The sequence below is a fragment of the Medicago sativa genome, chromosome 7 (assembly GCF_051527215.1).
Source record: "Medicago sativa cultivar Bolivia chromosome 7, Bolivia_mono, whole genome shotgun sequence".
NCBI lineage: Eukaryota > Viridiplantae > Streptophyta > Magnoliopsida > Fabales > Fabaceae > Medicago > Medicago sativa.
In genome coordinates, this window is record NC_140755.1 from 20,417,868 (window position 1) to 20,437,908 (window position 20,041).

Below are 20,041 nucleotides of genomic sequence, written 5' to 3' on the forward strand. Positions count from 1 at the left end.
ATAAATAAAAAAGAGAGAGAGAGAAATAGAGGAGAAGAAGAAGAAGAAGAAGAAGAAGAAGAAGAAGAAGAAGAAGAAGAAGAAGAAGAAGAAGAAGAAGAAGAAGAAGAAGAAGAAGAAGAAGAAGAAGAAGAAGAAGAAGAAGAAGAAGAAGAAGAAGAAGAAGAAGAAGAAGAAACAGACACAAGCAATTATCCTGGTTCCTTTCACAATCCAGAAGTAGTCCAATCCCCCTTGCACTTCCAAGAAGATTTTCACTATAATCCAAACTGATTACAATTGCTCAAGCACACAAGCAAGAGACTTCAAATACTCAAGCACACAACCAAGAGATTTCATATGCTCAAGCACAAAAGTAAGAGAATTCTAAACAAACAAATTACAAAGAATAGGTTTGGTTGAACACTTAATATACAATCAGTGGTGTTCACAATACAAAAAAGTTTAGACTCTAAGACTTAAGAATTTCTAAGATATGAAAGTTTATAAGAAATTCTAAGTGTTTGATGCACAATAATTTCAACAGGGTTTTTGCACAAGTTAAAATGTTGTAGAGTCTCTACTAATCTTCAAGTCACCATTCATTTATATAGAGGTATGAAAGAAACGTTGTAGAGGTGCCAGCACATCAAAGAGTCGTTGTAAAAGCTTGATCAATCATCATTGATTTGTTGCTTGATATGGTTAATGTCCTAGGAGGGAATAATTTGAAAACCATTCATTGAGAGGGAATTAACCATTCCATTCCAATAGAGACACGGTTGTAGCTTGTATTATGCGCAAGAAATGTTGGAGTAGTGGAGGTAATGGTTGTACGATTGTACTATTGTCCTTCAATTTCCTTTCTTTGTGGATAAGCATCAAATGTCTTCTAATTCCTCAGAAATATTAGTTGCTCTAGTCTTTTATTCCTTCTTCATATTTGTGTCTTCAAATATCCATAATAACTAACTTCAAGTTCTTCACTTCAGCTTCTGATGATCCTTCATACTCTATGTGAACTTCAGACTCTGACTTGCAACTAAGCTTCCTTTGAAAATTATTTTGCTCTCATTTGTTCTTTTAGAACCAATACTTTGTTCTAAGACCTATAAATTTTAGTCTATGGTCCTGCACACTTGAACAAATATTAGCATATCCAATTGAACTTTTATTAGCTTGTTATCATCAAAACTTAAGAGGCATTGTTAAACTCATTTTGTTCCAACACTCTTTCCAATTTAAACTCTTCAATTGGCCTACCATTGACAAGAACTGAAGCAGTTGATGTAGTAATTGTAAGTTCAAATTATACCCTAAGAGGGAGGTGAATTATGTTTTAGGATTTTTAGGATAATTTTTGCGAGTTTAGTATTTTTGGAGAATAATTTTGTTTCACGTTACTTGTCACGTTCAAGTTTCAATGCAACCTTAATTATTGGCTTGTAAATAATACTTACTTATTTATCGTAGAGAGAGAAATAATAGAATGAAATCATAAATGGTTAAAGGTATTCAAAAATAACAAAATTTATTTGATTTCTTGGTATGTTTAAATTATTCGAAAGCGACAAGTATTGTGAAAAGGAGGGAGTATAATGAAGGTATGAATGGAAATGCGGAAAAATAGAGATAGTAAGGGAAAGAGAAAGAACACAAGAAATTATAGTGGTTCCATTTTTAACCTAAGGGTACATCCATGAAGGATTTCCCCTATATGTAAGCAAGCTCATGAAAACAGTTGATGTTTTCCGCAAGTTTGAGGTTATCCGAGAAGCAAGTGAATAAGGAGTAGTTTTGTGTAGAAAAATAGGAAGAAAAAAAAATAACATTCACATGATTCGAAAATAGACAAATAGGAAAAAAATTGTTTCTTTTCTTTTGTGTACTCCGAGCAATTTTGATAGTATTGTGGAAAGTTCTTTTTATGCAAAGAGTACTCATAGTTGAGATTTAAGAGTTGTTTTAACCTGTGAACGATGAGTCTAAAAAGAACTGTTACACCATTAAACCAAAGTAGAGTAACATTTTAAAGAGAGTGACCTAGTTTATGACTCAACCTATTATTTTATCTAACAAAATTGTTTTTGTGTTCTTGTTCGATTCTTTCAACAATAAATTCAAGTGTTTGAAAATCACACCAATAGTTAGACGCCAACCTAATCAATTAGCTATTGTAAAACAGATACTAAACACTTTTCAACTATCATCATCATCATATATTAATGTCTAAACATTCATACATCTAACGAATAATATTTATATGACTCGAAAATTAAATAACAAACTTAATTTGTTATATTCATAACCTACCTTTGTCCTTCCATAGGCCTATATCACCCACCACATATACTTGCTGTTGAGAGTGTTAAAGATAGTGAAGTTTAAGTTGGTTGTGGTTACTTGCTTAGCATGTTTCATTGTGTAACTAATTAGTAGCTCAACAAATTACCGCTGTAATAGTTAGTTAGTAGTTAGTTACTTGAGAGTTAAGTAACCATAGTTGAGTTAGAATATAAAAGGTTCTATATATACCTATGAGTAGCTCTTTTGTAATACGGTTATTCACATGAAATAATAAACAGTTTTCAGTTTCATCTTTTCTTCTTCACCTTGCTCATTGCAAGCTTGATTTGTGCTTCCATGGAGTTTGAGATTGTCCTTTAACATGGTATCAGTCGCATACCAAATCTCAACTCCAGTTATTCTTTTTCTTCCGTTGCGTTTTGTCTCTGTTTCTTCTTCCGTCAATTGCAATTTTTTTGCTTCCATAAATTGCAATTTTGCTTCCATAAATTGCAATTTTTTCCTCTGTTTTCTTCCTGTTTGATTCTTTTTCGATCAATTTAGGTTGTTTTGAGTTGTTTTCAATTCATCATGTCTGATGAAGGTTCTTTTAGTAGCTTTCATGGCGGTTTCACTACGCCCAAGAACAAGGGTTATCAAACTGATACGTTGAGTCCATATTTCATGCATCCAAATGAAAATCCTGGTGCTGTTCTTGTTACTCCTCTTCTTTCAGGCTCCAATTATCATTCTTGGTCTCGTTCCATGCAAGTTGCGTTACGATCAAAGCACAAATTGCATTTCATCAATGGTACGCTTCCAAGACCAAGTGATGATGATCATGATTCCATAGCGTGGGATCGCTGTAACACAATGATAATGTCATGGCTGAGCAATTCAGTTGATCCTGAAATTTCTCAGAGCATTTTGTGGATGGATACTGCATTTGAAATATGGACAGAACTCAAAGAAAGGTTTTATCAAGGTGATATCTTTCGTATTTCAGATCTTCAAGAGGAAATTTACACCCTGAAGCAAGGTGAGAGTTTTATCTCCTCTTATTACACTAAAATGAAGAAACTTTGGCAAGAACTAGACAACTTCAGACCCATTCCCACCAGTAATTGTGTGGCTGATTGCAAAGCTATTGCAAAGATGCGTGAGTATAAAGATTCTGATCAGGTTATACGTTTTCTTAAGGGTTTGAATGAGCAATTTTCAGCTGTAAGGTCTCAAATTATGTTGATGGATCCTCTTCCCAGCATTGGCAAAGTTTATTCTTTACTTGTTCAGCAAGAAAGACAAGTGGTTGTTCCATTAGATGAATCAAAGATGTTAGCTGTTTCTAATAACTCTTTTGCTGGGAATTCTTCATATGGTAGAGGTAATGCGAATGCTTCTCGTGGTAGAGGTGATAGGGGAGGCAGGTCTTCATATGGTAGAGGTAAAGGAATTAGGGCTTGCACTTTCTGTGGAAAGTCTAATCATACAGTTGACACTTGTTTCAAGAAATATGGTTTTCCTCCTCATTATCAGCAAGAAAACTCCATCAACAATTGTACCAATGTCAATGGAAATGAAGAAGAACAAAATTCTGGAAATGTTGAAGATGATCAGAATGAATCTACAGCTGAGAAATTTTCTCTTACTTCTGAGCAACACAAAGCTTTGCTAGCACTTTTACAAAATTCAAACACTTTGTCATCTCATAGTTTTAATCATATCACCACTACTCCTGCATCACGCACAGGTATTATCTGCACCATTCCCACATTACCCAAACCTAATGCTTTTATTCTTGATTCAGGAGCCACAGACCATGTTTGTCATTCCTTAAAAAAATTTCAATGCATGAAGAGAGTTGCACCTATAAAAATCAAATTACCTAATGGTTTCATTGTTTCTACAACATTAATAGGCACTATAGTTTTTACTTCTGATTTTTATCTCACTGATGTGTTATATTTCCCTTAATTTTCATTCAACCTTATGTCCATTCCTAAAATGATTAAAAACCTGCACTGCACATTCTTTTTTGACGATTCAAGGTGTTTGATACAGGCAAAGCATTCCCAGAAGATGATTGGTGCAGCTGAGTTAGAAGATGGATTGTATCTGCTCAAGACACCTTTAGCTAGTATAGTGCATACTCCTAGTTTACATTGTGTCAATAATGTCAAAACTATGAATAAAGATTGTAATTTGTGGCATATGCGTTTTGGGCATGCCTCATATGACAAGTTGATTGAAATAAAGAAAAATTTTCCTTGTGTTTCCATTAGTAATTATTTTGATCCTTGTGATGTTTGTTTTTATGCTAAGCAAAAGAGGCATCCTTTTTCTTTAAGTACTCATCAGTCTAGTAAAGTTTTTGATTTAGTTCATATGGATATTTGGGGCCCTCTGGCCATCACCTCCATGTTTGGTTTCAAGTATTTTCTTACTATTGTTAATGATAAAAGCATATTCACTAGGGTTTACCTAATGAGGCTTAAATCTGAGACTGCTACTATCATCAAATCCTTTGTTAACTTGGTTCAAACTCAGTTTAATTCAAAAATCAAAACCATCAGAACTGATAATGGTCAAGAGTTTATTTTAAAAGATTTTTACAATGCCACGGGCATATTACATCAAACTTCCTGTGTCAACACTCCTCAGCAGAATGGCATAGTAGAGAGAAAGCATCAACATATTCTTGGGGTTGCTAGATCTCTTTTATTTCAATCTAATCTGCCAAAAACTTTTTGGGCTCATGCCATTGGCCATGCTGTTCACATTATCAATAGGTTAACTTCACCTTTTTTGTCTCAAAAATGTCCCTTTCAAATTGTCTATGATTGTTTACCAGATATTAGTTCCCTCAAAGTGTTTGGATCTTTATGTTTTGCTTCTACTCTTCAAGCCAATAGACATAAACTAGATTCCAGATCAAGAAAATGTGTTTACTTAGGGTATAAACAAGGTGTTAAAAGGTCATATTTTGTTTGATTTACTCAACAAGGAAATTTTCATCTCTAGAGATGTTATATTTTTTGAACATATCTTTCCCTATCAATCAACTGTGCCATCTGATAGTGCTCATAAACCTGCATTTTCTACTTCTGCACAGTCTTTATTTGATGATAGTATCTCTGCTCATAATCATAATCACAATCATTCATCTCCACATCAAACATCAATTGATTCATCATCCATTCCTACCACATCCCCATTATCATCATCAACTGTTCATTCATCTGATTCCCTTGATCATATGAATACATCTGCATCAACTGCATCCCATTCTTCTTCTTCTTCTTCTTCTTCTTCTTCTTCTTCTTCTTCTTCTTCTTCTTCTTCTTCTTCTTCTTCTTCTTCTGAATCCCATGATTCTTCTTCAATGCATAACATTCTCATTGTCATACCCCAATTTTTGACCTAAGGTCCCACTGACACGTGTCCTTTGATATGGAATATTCCTTGATTTTTCAATGAAAAATTCGGCAAAGGTATTTTAAAATACCTCATTTTTGTTCCGATTCGGGCCCTCTTCTCACTTTATTTTTATTATTAATTTCTTATTTTTTATCTTTAGTTTTTTTATTATTTCCATCTTTTATTTAATTTTATAATTTTTATTTTTATTTTCAATTTTTATTTTATCTTTTAATTAGTCATTTTTCATATTTTATTTTAGTCACTTTTATTTTATTGTCCAAGTCAAAAAAAAAAAAAATGTCAATAGGTCATGAAAAATTGTCCAAGGGTCTGTAAAAATTTTCTTCTCAAGCATGCGCCACAATCACAGGCTTTGTCACAAAAGTCAGAATTATCTTTCCTATTTCATGTGAACGCGTTCGAACGCTTTTAAGGCACTTCATTTCCATTCAAGCCAATTTAATCATGATCAATTTCTATCCCAAATTGGAGTTGCAATTTTGATTTAAAAAGGAACAGCGACCAACACATAAGGGGACGAAAATAACCATCAAGGGGCCAATTTTCATGAACCTACAAAGAAAAGTGTTTTGCTCCAAACAACCTGCAACAAAGAAAACCCGTGGCTGAAACCGTGAACATTTTCCATCACAAAACCTGCATGAACAATCCATAACAACAATCCCAAACCATCACCTCAAACCAGCCGTAAACCCTCATAAATTCGAACCAAATCGAATTCACTCACAACCCCTTTGAAACCGAATCAGCAACCCACATCAATCCAAATTCTATCCAAACAACAAACCCAACATCACAGCCACCGCAAAAACAGATCAAAAAGCACCAAAGGTATAACTTTAAATCTAGCTTTTATTTTTATTTTCTTTGTGTTGTACAGGTAAAAAAAAATCAAAAAAAAAGAAGAGAAAGGAGAAGAGAATACGATCAGGAAGAAAGAAAAGAGGAAAGAGAAAATTAAGGAAAGAAAACAAGGAGAGAAGGGAAATAAGCCTATTTATAGGCGTCCCAATCCTGTGTGCATGGTGCACGCCTTAACGTGCACCCTCGCCTCCCTGGTTTGTCTGATTTCATCCAATTGACCTGTGTTGCTTCACACTGTAGTTAAATCAAGGCCGTATGATCTCAATCAGATGGCCTGGATTTAATCTGCACACCCCACCTTATGATTGGACCCCTTTTTTCTATTTTTTAGTCTTTCATGCATTTTTTTTGGTCATCTTTAACATCATATTTTTTATTTCTCATGCATCCTTATTAGTTTTGATTTATTATTCTGCATCCTTATTAGTTATTCATGCATATTTATTTTTTTCGTCATTTAATTTTATAGCATATGATGTAGAATGTATTTAGGGTCAATGTACAATATAAATGAGAAAAAGTGTGCGTGTGTGTGTCTTTTATTTTCTTTACCGCTTTATATATATATATATATATATATATATGGGTTATGATAGAAGACACCTTTTATGAAGGTGTCTTTTATCAAGTTACTCTATGAGCATTTGTTAAAAGACACCAACTACTTTTTATGAAGGTGTCTTTTATCAAAGTTATAACTAAAAAGTGAAAATCACATCTTGAGGTGTGACTTGATAAAAGACTCCACTTATATATATATATATATGAGGATGTATATTATGAGAATGACTAACTTATATGAGAATGGTGAGAATGACCATCAACCATTAGATTAAAAATAGATGGTTGAGATTAAAAACACTCAAATGCACCTCACCTTATTATATCAATTCTCATAAATTCATTTCCCTTTTCATCTTCATCAGAATTTCTGGTTTTCAGGTTTGTTCTTCTTCTGGTTCCTCTGCATCTCTCTCGCCCTTGAATCTCTTCTTCTTCGTTCCAATCTGTTTCTTCTTCTTTGTTTCTGATTCTTTTCATCTACTTTTTTTTTTTTGGATTTTTAGAACATTTTTCTTCAGCGTTCTCTACCCATCAGGTTTGGGGATTTTAATTTGAATTTCGATTTAAATCTGATTGTATTCTAATTTCAATCTTCAATTTCAATATAGGGATTTTGTGTAAAAAAAAAAAAAAAAACCTCGAACCCGTGTTCCTGAAACCTTTACGGAGGAGGTTCCACAATTAACATTGAAATTTAAAATCAATTTGAGATGTATTTATGAAAAACTAATGGGAATCAATCTATGAAGGTTCAGTTTTTTTTTATGGAGGAAAGAATTTGTTTACGTTATTTATGAGAAACTGATGGTGAGAATAGGAATGATGAAGGAGACATGGTTTTAATTAGATACACGTGAGTTTCGATGCGGTGTTTTAATATCAGCCATTTATTTTTGATCTAATGGTTGCTAATCATTCTCATATAAGTGAGTCATTCTCATAATATACATCCTCATATATATATATATATATATATATATATATATATATATATATATATATATATATATATGAGTTAGGATCCGTTGACACCAGGTGTCAACGAATTCGTTGACACCAAATCTCAACCGTTCAATCTAATTAATCTAATGGTTGAAAATATGGAAATTAAAGATTTAATTGTGTGTGTATCATGTGATAATAATTTGTTGATTTAATTAATCCCTGAAATTACTCCAACAAAAACAAAACGCATAATCCTTGATCGTCTTCCTTGAAGATCTTTTGTTATTGAGTACACAAGAATGAGGAATGAAGCAAGGACCACAACATTAAGCCTTTGAAACTTAATTTAGTCCCTAATTCAATTTCAATTGTAATTTGTTTCTTTATACTACATAGGGGGATTTTTGTCACGATGTATTGGAGTTTCTTGCAAGATATGGTGTAAGGCTGTAAGCAATTGGAAATAGAAAGAAAAAAAAATCATGCGTTGCTGATTGATCGAGTTTGCAATAGCTTTAGGGATTTGTTTCAATTCCGTAAATGACAATTGGGTGAAGAAAAAAAAAGAAATAATGTTGATGAGTCCCCACATTAACAATTAAGTGAATAAATGGGAACCATTAAGATCAAAATAAAGAACGGTTAAGATTTGGTGTCAACGAATTCGTTGACACCTGGTGTCAACGGATCCTGACTCTATATATATATATATATATATATATAAGGGTTATGTTACAAGCCACCCTTTGGTGGTGTCTTTTATCAAGTCACACCTTAAGGTGTGATTTTCACTTTTTAGTTATAACTTTGATAAAAGACACCTTCCTAAAAGTAAGTTGGTGTCTTTTCGCAAATGCTCATAGAGTAACTTGATAAAAGACACCTTGATAAAAGGTGTCATCTATCATAACCCTATATATATATATATATATATATATATATATATATATATATATATATATATATATATATATACACATCAAAAATGCAAAAAAAAAAAATTAGATTAGGTTAGGAGATTTTGTGGTGATCCAACGTCGCTACAAAATTCTCACGCTGTTATTTTATTGCTACGTTAGTCAATTTTTAGTTTTTTTAATTAATATTCAAAAAAACAAAAACATTCAAATAATCAAAAATCATAAAAATATTTTTCATAATAAACCTTGATCCAAAATCAAGTGATCGTTATTTTTATTTTCTTTCTTAATCAAATATCAAATCAATTTTAATCATACTTTGAGTCATCTTTTTTTTTTTTCAATATAAAAAATACAAACCAATTCTTATTTGCCACTTTGGCTTTCTTTCATTTTTAAACCTTTTTCAAAAACTAATAAAAAACACTCAACCAATCAAACATCAATTTCTACCCCGAACTACGAGGTTTTGATCCCTCACGGGTACGTAGGCAGAGGACACTCGTCCTTCCAAATCAATAAAATGTAGATAATTAGGTCTTCCTTTTTTAATCATTTCAAAATTTCATTTTTTTAAAAAAAAAAAAGCAAGCAAGTTTATAGCACAAAAAGTTAAATAAAATCAAGAGGTTCTCGTAGTGTACTACAAATATTTAGGGTGCTAATACCTTCCTTAAATATAACCAACCCCCGGACCCCCCAATTTAAATAATTTTTTTCAAAGTCGTGAAATAATAAGTGAGTCAAAAGCTAATCAAATAGCATTGATATCCGAAAAATGACGCGACAGAAATGACGACTTCACTGGGGACCCCCCTAAGAGGGTTGAGTCTAACTTGGTTTTACCTAAATTTTTGTGCTATAACTTGCTTGAAAAAATCAAAAAAATAAAAGATGGAAATATATGTATATATGCTCTTTCTTCTTCTTTCTTCTTTCTTCTTTCTAACGGGAGTGGTGAGATAAGTCCATTACCCAGACTTGAGAGAAACATTAGGATAGGGCGGTGGTATAATCATAGTGCCTTGCCAAGAGTGAATTTTGGTTTGTGACACATGTGATAAACCCACTCAACTGATGGATCTTGGAAATATATTATGTTGGCATGAGTATTCGTGTTTGGCATGTTATTTTCAAGTGACCGTCGAAGTTGAGGACCTTTAGTTACCTTTAAACCCCTCTTGGCCTTTTAGGACGTAGTGCGGTGGCTAATCATGAGTAATCTTGGTTTAGTTGATACGCGATACTACACTCAGACGAGACTTTCTTACGAACATAGTTGGATCGGAAGTATTTCCGTAACCCGATAGTGTTCGGAAGTGGTTGATAACTCTGAGAACTTGGTAGAACCCGTGATACAGGTACATTTGAAACCATAGTCCTTACCAAATGGCGTTGTTCCCCTCGACTCCAACATATGGACTTAAACCTCACCATGTTTTCACCGTTTGTGTTAGCATAATCATGCATACATGCATTCATTCATAAACAACTCTTTTTCTCATTAAATACCGAAGGACTTAGATAAGTTTTTATAAACATCAGAGGTATGGACCTTGTAAAAAGGAACATCAAGGAATACAATTTCAAAAGTCTTAAAGTAGACCTTAGCTTTGTCTGGGACTTTGTCTTTGGCATTTGCTTTTGTTCTTAAGGGATCCGTTTTTCTCAAATTATCAAATTAAACAATGCTTCTTATGATGTTTACAATCACCTTGACAAGTCCCTCAAAAAAAGATTGTCCATTTTTTGCATAAACATATCATGCATCATTTAGCATTCATAGTTTCAAGTCCGTGTCTTACACTGTGTCTTTTCTACAAACGGTCAATCCATCTCCAAAGGGTCCTGACATCCTTGTCTAAAGCCAACTCGCACCTACAACACTCGTGCAAACAAAAGGAGAGAACATATCAGTTTGAACAAGAGATCAACGAGCATTCGTGAACATGTAACAATGCTCCAGGCTGAGTTAGAGAGACTGAGTACCCTGGTGGCTTCACTCGTAGCTTCGCAGAATCAGCCGCAGTTCCATCAAGGGCCCACATCAACAGCAGCCTCAACAAAAGGCTTTAAGGATACAGTTTGATCCAATCCCAATGACATATGTGGAGCTGCTTCCCATCTTTCCCATGAAGAACCTTGTCCAAACTAGAGCGCCTCCTCGAGTGCTTAACGAGTTGCCGTTTTGGTATCAACCTGACCTCTCTCGCGCCTTCCATCAAGGAGCACCCGGCCATGACATCGAGCACTGTTTCTCTTTGAAGATTGAAGTCCAGAAGCTGATTGAAACCAATATCTTGCTTTTCGAAGATTGAATTTGGATGTGCAAGTTAATCCACAACCGGACTATATTGTGACACATGGAGTGGATAGCCGCAATTGGGTCGCTTTTGATGTTTTTTCTACTACTTATCTGTTTAAATAATATGTTTGTTGGTTGTTTGCTGCTTTTCAAAAAAATCCTTTCGTCCCGCCCGAGACAAAAGTGAATTTGTGCAGGGCTTTTTGCTTCATGTGTTTTCCATCATTGATGAAAAGGTCGTTTTGATCCCGACTTTGTTTTTATTTTGTGCTTTTTCTGGAAAAAATGGTAATACAAAATACCAAAAAAAACTTTTACTCATTCTCAAATATCTGCATAATCATAACTTGTACTTACTTGTCAAAATCAAAAATCAAATCGTGCATTAATGAGCCCGTTGAACACTTTAACCTTGTACTCTCTTTCAACTTTGAGTTCCTTGTGTCCGAAGCTGGTGAAGGAAAATGAAGAGATTCCCGACGAGATCTCTCACATATTGGGGCCTCTTAGCCATTGAAGCTGCAAAAAAAATATCAAGGAGATTGTCCAGAAGATGACATTCGATTACAAAGACTGGCTCGGGGTGCTACCTTTCGCTTTGCTCAGATATCGTACTTTAGTACACATTTCAACAGGGGCAACCCCCTCCTTTCCCAGTATGCAACATGGAGTTCGTGCTTCCCGTGGAGGTCAAAGTCCCGTCAATAGGAGTTCTGCTGAAATCTCAGCTTGGTTGAACTTTAAATACATGACGACCTTATAGCTTGAAACAAACTTCCAACAAGAAGGTTCGTCCCCTTGAAATTCAAGAAGGAGACTTTGTGCCCAAAAAGGTATTATCTTTTCAACCAGACTCCAGGGGCAAGTGGATGCCTAATTATGAAGATTTGTGTGCAATGACTCTTACAATCATGGATGGTGACAAACTCACACGTTCTAAGAATGCTGGTGCAGTCAAGAAATACTCTGTCAAAAAATAGCAGCTCGGTAAGTCGCAAATCTTAAAAAAGCGACTTAGGCAAAAATGAGCGTCTCGGTGGATTGAAAACCCGAAAGGGCGGTCCAGGCAAAAGTTAGAGACAAAAAAAAATGATGATTATCCTGATAGATTGAAAACCCAAAAAGGGCGATCTATACAAAAGTTAAGAATCATGACAAGTAACTGCATCAGTCAGCACAGTCCACTTGGGGCATCCAGTCGTCAAAAGAACTTCCGATTCGAAGCATCTGCAGATCAAAGACTCGGAACTGGGGCATTCAAAGTTGTCAGGAAGTATAACGGTTATTGTGTTCAATGTACCCTTCCCATATATTTATCATTTTCCAAAATTTTCAAAGATCCGTGGAGCCACGCCATTGGTAGGCCACCACTCAATTCATCAAATTTGAGCCTGTGCCATTTACTTGGAACTCTCATTTATCCTGTTTGTCAAATTTCTTCTATTTTTGATGGCAATACTTGAAGCAAAAATTTTCAAAATACAAAACTTTTTTACATCTTTTGAAAAGTGTGAACAACAAACAAACTCTCTTTGAACTCGTGAGTAGTTGAAGCGTACATCAGCTTTCGCCTCGAGAACGGTTACATTCCGGAAGGGAAACATGGCTAAGCATTATGGAGAGGACCTCTGCTTTGAGCAAGATGCTGTCACAGTCCAAGGATACAAAAAAAAAACAAAAAGAAAATCAAAGCTCGCTAAGTTGAAAACCTGAAAGGGCAACTTAGGCAATAAAGAGCGTCCCGGTGGACTGAAAACCAGAAAGGGCGGTCCAGGCAAAAATTAGGGGCACAAAAAAGGAATACATTCCCGTTGGACTGAAAACCTGAAAGGGCGGTCTAGGCAAAAGTTAGGGATTTTCAAAAAAGAAAAAACAAACCAAAAAAACAAAAAAAACATGACTGCTGAAGCATGCCGATGGAAGTACACTCTTCGCCGGTTTACAAATGGCGACTTCTTCCATACTCCTGGTTAACAATGGGCTTTATCCCAAGAGGCATCAGTTGCTACCTTGTGCCAGGTTTTACACCGCCAACGACTCGATTTGTTCACAATAATATCATCTCCAAGGAAGTTTGTCGAGTGTTTGTACTGCGATGTCAGTCCGCCTCCCATCCTACATATCTTCTCTCGTTTCATCGAGTCGCCTGTCATATCCAATTTATACAGTCGTACGAGCTACATCCATACATTCATACAATCATACATTCATACATTAATACTGTCACATATTCATACACTCATGCATACACAACATATACACGACATCATTCACACATGATTGAATTAGTCACTAAAATCTTGTTTCGGTCGTGTCTCTTCAGTTCGGTCTTTACTTATCATTGTGTCAAGCCGCAAGTTTCTACACATGAACATCTGGCATTTACCTTCTTATCATCAAAAGTGTCATCCCAGTGTGTTTGGTCCTGAGATGTCACTCATTATAAGCCCGACGGATTTCGGCGAACTCTTACAAAGCCTGGTGGATCCCGACAATCTTTTACAAAGCCCGGTGGATTCCGGCACAACCTTGCAAAAGCCGAGTGGATTCTCGCAAAACTCTTATGAAGCCCGGTGGATTCCGGCACAACCTAGCAAAAGCCGAGTGGATTCTCGCAAAAGCCGAGTGGATTCTCGCAAAAGCCGAGTGAATTCTCGCAAATGTTTATCAAAAGCCGAGTGGATTCTCGCAAAACTCTTATGAAGCCCAGTGGATTCTGGCCAACTTTTATCAAAAGCCGAGTGGATTCTCGCAAATGTTCACAAAGCCGAGTGGATTCTCACATATGTTTACAAAGCCGAGTGGATTCTCGCAAAAGCCGAGTGGATTCTCGCAAAAGCCGAGTGGATTCTCGCAAACCTTATCAAAAGCTGAGTGAATTCTCGCAAATGTTTATCAAAAACCGAGTGGATTCTCGCGAATGTTTATCAAAAGCCGGGTGGATTCTCGCAAACGTTTACCTTGTTTCAAGCTGTCAGTCCCAAACAACGGACCGCTTGAGTTTACATTTTTATCTGGTTTCAGGCTGCCAGTCCTAAACAACGGACCGCTTGAGTTTACCTTTTTGTCTTATTTTAAGCTGCCAGTCCTAAACAACGGACCGCTTGAGTTTACCTTTCGCCAAGTTTCAGTTTGAAATCACATTTTTTCTCTCTCCAGTGTCATCCCCAGTTTATCTGTTCAAGTGATGTCGCCAAAAAGTTTTGTCTTCATTAAGCTATCGTTCCAAACCGATACGGTAGTAGACAATCTCTTCCACAGTGGAACTGTAATTCCCCAGCAGAGTCTGATCCCTTTCTTTGATGAATTTGGGTATCCCATTGTTGTTTCCACCCGAGTCAAATCGTCTTTGTCGTCCTGCATTCATACTTGCATCATGAGCATTTCACAGTATCTTAGGTCAAAAATTGGTGTACTTTTGTATTTAAGTCTCTTCGTTCCGTCAAATCAAAGATTTCATCTTCAAGTCTCCGGACGAAGAAACTTAAATAGGGGCATCTGTCATACCCGAATTTTTGACCTAAGGTCCCACTGACACATGTCCTCTGACCCGGAATATTCTGTCTTTTCAGTGAAAATTTTGGCAGAAAGGTATTTTAAAATACCTCATTTTTGTTCCGATTCGGGCCCTTTTCTCACTTTATTTTTATTATTAGTTTTTTTATTATTTCCATCTTTTATTTAATTTTATAATTTTTATTTTTATTTTCAATTTTTATTTTATCTTTTAATTAGTCATTTTTCATATTTTATTTTAGTCACTTTTATTTTATTGTCCAAGTAAAAAAAAACCAAAGTGTCAATGAGTCCAGAATTAAGTGTCTAAGGGTCCAAAATATTTTTTCCTCCAAGTCATGCCATAATCAGTGCAGAGTCAAAACTTTCTTCCCATTTTTCATCAGGAACGCGTTTCATCATCAATACCTCTTCTCACTTTTTTTATTTATTAGTCTTTTTTTTTTAAACTTTTAGTTTTTATTTTTATCTTTCATTTTTATTCAGTCTTGATTTTTTTTTATTTTTTTTTATTTTCCATTTTACCATTCTATTTTTATTTTTTTCGTTTAATTACTTCTTTAGGTTTTTATTAACTTTTTTAATGAGTCCAAAAATTGTCAAAAAATATAGTGTCAAGGTCCAATTTTTTTTTCTTTCTTTCTCAAGTGTGCCGCCAATCATGCCATTTTTACATGTCAACTCTCCCATTTGAAAAATCATTCAAATCACATTCCAAAATCATCAATCTCATTCAAATCCCCATCAAAGTGCATTAAACCAATTTTCCATTTTTCATCAACCTTAAAACCTATAAATAGAGCTCTCATCCTTCACAATTTCACACACCAAAAGTTCTCTTGAGTTGTGAAAGAACTTTTCTCTCTTCTCCCTCATTTAGCTTGTGTTGACGAGCTATTCTTTTCTTCTCTCTTTTTTTCTGTCCCTTCGGAATAAGTCCCTTCGGAATTTTGTCCCTTCGGTAATTTTTGTCCCTTCGGTTGTCCCTTTCTTTTATTTTCTTGCATTTTATTTCTTTTTAGCATTTTATTTTATTTCTATTTAGCATTTTAATTATTGTCATTTATTTTCCTGCAATTAGAATGTACTTAGGTCCAATGTAAATATAAATAAGAAAAGTGTGTGTCTTTTATTTCTTTATCGCTTTATATATATAAAAAAAATACAAAAAATTAGATTAGGGATTTTGTGGTGACCCAACGTCACTACAAAAATCCACGCACTTTTAATTTTATTGCTCCGTTAGTTTAATTTTCATTTATTATTCCAAAACAACAAAAACATTCAAAAAATCAAAAATCACAAAAATATTTTCATAATAAACCTTGATTTTCAATCAAGTGATCGTCCTTTTTATTTTCTTTCTTAATCAAATATCAAATCAACTTTAATCATACTTTGAGTCTATTTTTATTTCAATATAAAAAATACAAACCAATTCTCATTTGCCACTTGGCTTTTCATTTTAAAACCTTTTCAAAAATTAAATAAAAAAAACACACAACAAATCAAACGTCAATTTCAACCCCGAACTACGAAGTTTTGATCCCTCACGGGTACGTAGGCAGAGGACACTCGTCCTTCCAAATCAATAAAATGTAGATAATTAGGTCTTCCTTTTTTAATCATTTCAAAATTTCTTTTTTTTTAAAAAAAAAAGCAAGCAAGTTTATAGCACAAAAAGTTAAATAAAATCAAGAGGTTCTCGTAGAGTACTACGAATATTTAGGGTGCTAATACCTTCCTTAAATATAACCAACCCCCGGGCCCCCCAATTTAAATAAATTTTTTCAAAGTCGTGAAATAATAAGTGAGTCAAAAGCTAATCAAATACCCTTGATATCCGAAAAATGACGCGACACCCATCATCAGAAAATCTTCTAGAATTCACAAACCACCTGCATATCTAGAAGCATATCATTGTAACTTGCTCAGCAATACAATCCATCCTCCTTCTCTATCTGCCTCATCATCATCTGCTGAATCTTGTAAGTACCCTTTATCTTCTTACTTGTCTTATCACCAACTCTCTTCTGCACACAAACACTTTACTCTATCCTTATCATCTAACGCTGAACCTACAAACTATGATGATGCAATGTGTGATGAAAATTGGAAAAATGCTGTCAAAGTGGAGTTAGAGGCATTGAACAAGAACAACACATGGATATTAACTTCCTTGCCTGCTCATAAGAAAGCCATTGGTTGCAAATGGGTCTTCAAACTTAAGCTTCATGCTAATGGCACTGTTGAGGGATATAAGGCCAGGCTTGTTGCTAAGGGTTTCACACATACAGAAGGGATTGATTATATGGACACCTTCAGTCCAGTAGTCAAAATGACAACCATTAGAGTACTTTTGTCAATTGCTGCCACTCAAAATTGGCATCTTTACCAACTTGATGTCAATACTGCCTTCCTTCATGGTGATCTCAATGAGGAAGTATATATGCAGCCGCCTCCTGGTCTTATTTTATTTGCCCCTGATCAAGTGTGTAAATTGCAAAGATCCCTTTATGGGTTGAAACAGGCAAGCAGACAATGGAACACCAAACTCATTGAAACATTACTCTCTTCAGGCTATATCCAATCCAAAGTAGATTACTCCCTTTTCACTAAGAAATCTGCTCAGGGTTTCACTGTTATTCTGGTCTATGTAGATGATTTGGTCTTAAGGGGACTGATATTACTGAAATCCAACAAATTAAGACCCTATTGGACAAAAAATTCAGCATCAAAGATCTAGGAACTCTGAAATATTTTCTAGGATTTGAAGTTGCAAGATCACAAGCTGGAATCACTTTATGTCAGAGAAAATACACTCTAGATTTATTACAAGATGCTGGTCTCTTAAGTTCAAAGCCATGTCCCACTCCTTTGCAACCTCAACTCCAACTACATAAGAATTCTGGAGAACTTCTATCTGAATCAACAACATATAGAAAGTTGATTGGCAGACTGTTATATTTGACCACTCCAGACCAGAAATAGCTTATGTAGTGAGTAAATTGAGTCAATTTCTAGATGCTCCTACTACTGAGCATATGCTTGCAGGATTGCATGTTCTCAAGTTTCTTAAAAATAATCCTCGCCAAGGGTTATTCTTCAATTCATCATCATCCCTAACTCTAAAGGGCTTTTCTGATTCTGACTGGGGAGCATGTCAAGATACCAAAAGATCTACAACTGGCTTCTGTTTCTTTCTTGGCAAGTCACTTATAAGCTGGAAAAGTAAAAAGCAATCTGTGGTCTCGAGGTCTTCATCAGAAGCTGAGTATAGAGCCCTGGCCCAAGCTACCTGTGAAGGACAATGGCTCCTTTACTTGTTGAAGGATTTTCAAATACCTCATGAATCACCTATTGTTCTCTACTGTGACAATAAATCAGCTTTACACATAGCAGCAAACCCTGTGTTTCATGAGAGGACTAAACACATAGAGATGGATTGTCATGTAGTCAGAGACAAGGTACAAGAAGGTGTCATTCATCTGTTGCCAGTATCATCTAAAGAGCAAGTTGCTGACATACTGACAAAATCATTGCATCCTGGTCCTTTCAATAGTCTTCAGAGCATGCTTGGTATGATTGATATCTACTCCAACTTAAGGGGGGATGTTAAAGATAGTGAAGTTTAAGTTTGTTTTGGTTACTTGCTTAGCATGTTTCATTGTGTAACTAATTAGTAGCTCAACAAATTACAGCTGTAATAGTTAGTTAGTAGTTAGTTACTTGAGAGTTAAGTAACCATAGTTGAGTTAGAATATAAAAGGTTCTATATATATCTATGAGTAGCTCTTTTGTAATATGGTTATTCACATGAAATAATAAACAGTTTTCAGTTTCATCTTTTCTTCTTCACCTTGCTCATTGCAAGCTTGATTTGTGCTTCCATGGAGTTTGAGATTGTCCTTTTAACAGAGAGTGTAGACTTGACACTCCCCACCCAATTATCATTCCAAAACAAAGTTGATGACATCTCTTAGGTTAGTTGGAGGGGTCACTTGAATTAATAATAATATAATAGATTTCTTCATGCAAATCAGTATATGGGCATGAATACACTTCATGAATATTGGTCTTTCAAAAAAAAAAAAAGGAATATTGGTCATTCAATTATATATAGTGGGAATCACTTGGATTCATCTTTAAATCTATATAATCTTGACGTGACATTGAGTTCTGTTACCATATATTCATGTCAGTATGTGTGTCGTTTGTATATGTATATCGACAACATATAAAAAAATCGGTAATTGACACATAACGTTATCTAAGATAAAATAAAATAACATAGAAATCCTTATAGTGCTGACATGGCATTCTGTTATTTGCTAATTCATGGATCACCTAGCATTTACATAAGATAGAGCATAGCTCCGTGCTCCTTCCGTATAATACAAGACATGAGAATCTAATAATGTTTACCTTTTTATGTTTTTAGTAATTAGTAACTATTATTTGTCCCCATCCCATAAAAATTGTTGTGTTAAGTCATTTTTTAACAAGAAAATATAAATAAATTTACCAATTTAATATTGGAATGTTTAATATGAAGTTGGACCAATTTTGGATTCCCTCCTTGTTTTGATCTTTTTTAAGTAATCTAGCGGTCAAAATTTTATCCTTGAGGTGAATAAGTGTAGAATTCGGGTTTGATCAAACTCCTAACATTGTCACACCCTTTAAGACTTGACGTCTACCGTGGCTTCCACTTTATAGGAACTGACCCGATGGTAGCCTTTTTTTTGGTGGCTTCACTCACCTATCAGTATTCGGTGGAACACCTTAATCCAGCATATAGGTAGCCCTTTTCGTGATCCAACTCTCAATGAAAGCACAATTGTTAGGACTTAATCCCATGAGGAGAGCTCAACCCTAAAGACTAATCTATTAGGAGGGAGAGCCGCATAACTTAAATACCACATCAAACACTTTAATCTACTCGACGTGGGACTCCTAACGGCGTTGCACTCACGATGATTCGTTTTGGTATGTTTTAATAAAGTATTATATTTTTTTCTATTTTTTATTATTATAAATTTTATTTTTTATTACAAATGGTAAAGTTCTGCCTTTAGACTAATTTTTAGATCTAAATATTAGACACATCCATTTAAAATTATCAACCGTTGGTTAATTCTTATTATCACAATAAATGAAAAGTGAAAAATAATAAATAATTAACATAATAATTACTATATTACATTGAATACTAAAAAAA

The 20,041-nt window shown here is 34.7% G+C and overlaps 1 protein-coding gene across 1 annotated transcript; it reads left to right on the forward strand.

The window, feature by feature from the left end:
• The first annotated feature begins 2,318 nt into the window (after nucleotides 1-2,318).
• On the forward strand, nucleotides 2,319-4,543 carry LOC146904924 (uncharacterized). The gene is made up of 2 exons (XM_085725955.1): nucleotides 2,319-4,015; nucleotides 4,327-4,543. The coding sequence occupies exons 1-2, from the start codon at nucleotides 2,857-2,859 to the stop codon at nucleotides 4,359-4,361; spliced, it is 1,194 nt and encodes a 397-aa protein (XP_085582081.1). The 5' UTR covers nucleotides 2,319-2,856; the 3' UTR covers nucleotides 4,362-4,543.
• Nucleotides 4,544-20,041: the final 15,498 nt, after the last annotated feature.